Here is a 4,875-nt window from a genome sequence, read left to right as displayed (position 1 = left end):
AAGAGCATTAGTAGCACTAATCTCAGAAACATCACGACAACAAAATTAAATATAGTTTACAGCTGTAAATTACGAGACATCCTCCTATTAAAACAAACCCCTCCTTCTTCATCTTCTCTTCCGGATAGATTTCAGACATTCCGTAGGATTTATGCACCAGTGGGTGTAAGTAAATTCAGCTAGATTCTCTTTGCTGGTAAGCCACGTCCACACCTTTAGTTGAGCCAAAGTGAACATTTCAAAACTGTCTGATCGACCTTCCTTAAAAATGATTTGATTTCTTTGTTTTCAAATTTCTCTGACAACTGCAATCCAAACACACCTCCAAGATCTGTTTATCTCTTGTGTAGCCCAGTTCAGATTAAATTGTAGGAAATGGCATTTGCCTTCCCTATGAACCACTGTTGGTTACCTCACCCATTCACTACAGAGGCACCATACTCTCCAGGCTACTCTACATTCGAAGAATACATGACTACCAATTTCCTCATTTTCCCCACACATAGCACACCTATTGCTTTCCAGGATTAACCCTCTTCTCTCCAAATTAGCACGCGTCGGAAGCCTGTCATTCAAAACTCTCCAGACAGTAGTTAATACCGAAGGTAACGCCTTGATGCTCCACAGAATGTCATACAATGTACTATTGGCTCCTTCATCCCTTGTTCTTAGACAATTATAAGTTGAGTTAACCGTATAAGATAATTATTATGTCGCCTTCCATATTCATTGATCCCTAAACCTTTTAATAAGGTTTTGTTATCTAACAACGATGTGAGTTGTTTTTTCTCACCGATTTCTCACTCGAAAAGATTATGTCTCCATGCCACTTTCCAATACCATGTGTCATTATTCCAAATTCATTAGTTGTATTTTGGTGCAAGCCAAACCCCCATTGCCTAAGAATTATTTTTCATAATTTTTATATTTTAAAATTTATGAGAACCAAAATTAAGAAAATAAATTTAATCACATGGTATATTTACCTATTTTCTTTATTGAGTTTGTACCATATTAAAATATATATTTTTATAATAGAATTTGTTATATTTATTCATTATCTTTCCTGCTTTTAATTTAAGAAATCTTGAACAAAGAAATACAGAAAAAAGAGAACGAAAAATACGTTGAGAACATAGAAAAGTGTTGGTCTAGATAACGTCAAAGTCCCTGTAGATAAGGCCAAACTCACATGATCCAACTCCATCACCTGGGCCATAGGTTTTGTAACATCTTTCCATGGACACAAATTTTCATTTCTCTTACAAATACCCATTCTCACCTTTAAAAAATCTAACCAATACAAATCGCAAAGTGAATAAACACTAATTTTTTTCAACAATGGATTCCAATTACAAATCTTCTTCTAAGGGTCAAGATCAACAACAACAACAATCCCGCGACCTATTATCTTCTGCCAAGGATGCAGCACAATCCGCTTTTTCCAACGCTGCTGGTAACATTGTGAACACAGCCAGTGGCAAGGTTGATGACTCGGGCATTGGACAGTTCATTAACAAGGCTTCTGATTATCTCCACGGGACTGACTCAACTACTGCCGGGAACACAACCACCACCCATTCTAGTAGCAAGCTTGATAGCGATAGCCACACTAGCAGTGGTTATGGGAAAAGCGGTAATTCAGAAAGTGAATATGGAGGAAGTGGACGTTCGAGTAGCCATGGCTGTAAGTCTGGTAGTGCGTATGATGATGGAGGTCGTACCAGTAGTGGTTATGGTGGTGATGGAATTTCTAGTGGGGGAGGTCGTACCAGTGGTGGTTATGGAGGTGATGGTATTTCTAGTGGAGGAGGCCTTACCAGTGGTGGTTATGGAGGTGATGGTATTTCGAGTGGGGGAGGTTATAAGAGCAGTGGTTATAGTGGTGATGGTATTTCGAGTGGGGGAGGTCATAAGAGCAGTGGTTATGGTGGTGATGGTATTTCTAGCGGGGAAGGTCGTACCGGCAGTGGTTATGGTGGTGATGGTATTTCTAGCGGGGGAGGTCGTACCGGCAGTGGTTATGGTGGTGATGGAATTTCTAGTGGTGGAGGTCGTACCAGTGGTGGTTATGGTGGCGATGGAATTTCTAGTGGTGGAGGTCGTGCCAGTGGTGGTTATGGTGGTGATGGCATTTCAAGTGGTGGGAGTGGTTTGAGCAGTGGTTATGGTGGTGATGGAATTTCTAGTGGTGGAGGTCGTTCTGGTAGTGGTTATGGCGGTGATGGTCGTTCCAGTGGTAGTTATGGTGGTGATGGAATTTCCAGTGGTGGAGGTCGTTCTGGTAGTGGATATGGTGATGGAGGTCGTACTGGTAGTGGTTATGGTGATGGAGGTCGTACTGGTAGTGGTTATGGCGATGGAGGTCGTTCTGGGAGTGGTTATGGTGATGGAGGTCGTTCTGGTAGTGGTTATGGTGGTTCTGGTGGAGGATATGATGATGGTGATTATGGTTCTGGTGGGGGATCTAGGAAGGAGAGTTATGGAGGTGGTGGATATGAAAAGGATGGTCGTCAGGCTTATAGGAATTAGATCACCAAGATGGCTCTGGTCAAGTGAGAAAGCTAGGGCTACATCTAAGCATATTTTTCTTTGCAAATAAGGTCATGGTTGAGACTAGTTGTTTTTGTATCATATAATTTTATACATTGTCATGATGTTATCCTACCTAGTGATTTCTAAGGTGGTCATGTTTTAACCATCACCATGTAATGTTTTTGTCCTCCAACTAAAATTATGTTCTTGTTAAATAATAATGACTCGTTATTTGTTGAAAACATAAAGTGAATTGTTCCAAATTATCATCGTTAAAAATAAAAGAAATAAAAAATTTACTTTATAAATTGATTTACTTGACTACATTTTAATAGTATGTACATATACCTTTTAACAAAATAAATATTCATTTGATATTTTTTTCATTATCTTTTACTTCAATCAAGTTTGGATGGAGGAGTGAATAAGAAAAAAGAAAAAAAAGTGAAAATTACATAACATCTTAAAGTTATCTCAGATATATTGTTTGTTTTGGAGTTAAGAAAAAAAAATTATATAAATTATGATTGATTTTAACTTTTACTTCTTAGCAATGTGAATTATATTAGAACATAAAGTAAAATAATTAAAAAGTTTAATAGTAATTTGAGTGATGTGAAAAATAATAAAAATAAAAATCAATATATTTAACACAATGACCAAAATGACCTTATATTAAGAATGAAATATAATTAAATATAAAGAAATATTTAAATATTTACCACTCACCTCTAATTAAAAAAAAAATCATCACAAACAAGGTATATGCACTTATAAAATAATGTTCAATTATTTGATACACATTAGTATCCATAATTTTGTAAGATAATTTAATGTAAAAAAAATAATTTTCAGAAATATAAATTAAAATAAAAATAATTCTAAACGAAATGATGATTTTTTTTCATAAAACACAGATAAAAATTATATTTTACAACAGCAAATTAAAATTATTTAACAAAACATCAAATTTCATTTTAATAATTTTAATATGCTTAACTTTAATTATTTATTTTATTATATATCATAATCAATTTTTTATGATGCATAATATAATTGATGTTTGTTCAATTTCTTTCTGCGATATAATATTCTCAATTTAAAGAGAAGGACGTTGATTACATGATCTTTTCAATGCAAGGAGAATGAAGTAATTCTAGAATGCCAACATGTTTTTCTTCCCTTTTCTCACACTGGAGTGCATTAGATTATTTCTTAATTTCTCCATTCTTTCTTAACATGCGAAGTGATATTGAGATGCTACTAAAAAATTCTAAGATAACTAAAGGCAATCGATGACATTAGCAAGATTCTTTTATTCTAGTAGCCTTGTCAACTATCGGAGTGGACTATATGACAAGTGACCAAGAAGCGAATGTGGTTGAAGGATGTGATGACCAATTTCCAGATTTGTTTAGGAGAAGATTATAATCTTTTACAATAATCTAAGTGTGATTTTTTGGTCAAGGATTAGGTGTAATATGATAAGATAAAACATATAAAAACAATATCACTTCCTTCATCCTTCATTCGGAGGTTAAAGTCTACAAGATTCACATAAAGAAGAATCCAATAGACGTCTTCACAAAGGCTTACAAGAAGCATGTTCAAAGCTTTAGGAGCTAGGGGACATTTATTTTCTCTTTTTGTAATTTCTTTGGTTGAAGGTGCTTAGAGGGAAACATTAGAAACCTCTTTTGTTATAGCATCTTTTAGGCTTTAGTTAGGAGCTTTAGGAAGGGGGGTGCATTAGTAGATAGGTGTAGGAGTAGAATAGGAGGTGCCAAAGTGAAGGAAGAGGTCACACCTTCCTCATGCCTTGTAAATAGGCGCCGGTTCTAGAATGTGTTTAGGGGGGAAATTTGAAATTGTTTAAGCTTGCATTTCAGCACCTTAGGCTATAAATAGAGGTGCTTCCTTTGTAAATTTCAGATTTGAATTTTAGAGAAAAGAAACTATACTCAAATTTTGAGTGATCATTGGAGAGCTTTTGAGCCTTCTTCTCTAGTCTCATCTTGAAGGATCCATGGTGTCCTCAAGTGGCGGCAGCACACTCATCTAGGAGCATCCATCCTTCTAGTGGCGTGATCATACAACCATTCATCCATCTTCATGAGCACTCTCTTCTCCTTCCTTTCTTCTTTTGTTATTTCCTTGTCTTAGCTTGTTTCCTTGTTGAATTTGGTTCGGCAGTTTCAGCTTTAATTTGTGTTGCTTCGGTTCTTTCATTATGCCTTGCTGTTCTTCATCTTTCTTCTTCATTTTCCAGCTTTTTGTTCGGTTCATTTTAATTTCCAGCATTCAATTTCAATTTGCTTAGCTTTTGTGCCTTTTTGTTCG

General features: G+C 35.7%; 1 protein-coding gene across 1 annotated transcript; it reads left to right on the top strand.

Annotated features, from left to right (window-relative positions):
• The first annotated feature begins 1,144 nt into the window (after nt 1–1,144).
• On the top strand, nt 1,145–2,721 carry LOC137809000 (uncharacterized). Its single transcript, XM_090299394.1, has 2 exons — nt 1,145–1,636; nt 1,718–2,721. The coding sequence occupies exons 1-2, from the start codon at nt 1,342–1,344 to the stop codon at nt 2,530–2,532; spliced, it is 1,110 nt and encodes a 369-aa protein (XP_090155520.1). The 5' UTR covers nt 1,145–1,341; the 3' UTR covers nt 2,533–2,721.
• The last annotated feature ends 2,154 nt before the right edge of the window (nt 2,722–4,875 follow it).

Source organism: Phaseolus vulgaris, chromosome 2 (assembly GCF_051622355.1).
Source record: "Phaseolus vulgaris cultivar YP4 chromosome 2, ASM5162235v1, whole genome shotgun sequence".
Classification (NCBI taxonomy): Eukaryota; Viridiplantae; Streptophyta; class Magnoliopsida; order Fabales; family Fabaceae; genus Phaseolus; species Phaseolus vulgaris.
This window is presented reverse-complemented; position numbering and strand designations above follow the sequence as displayed.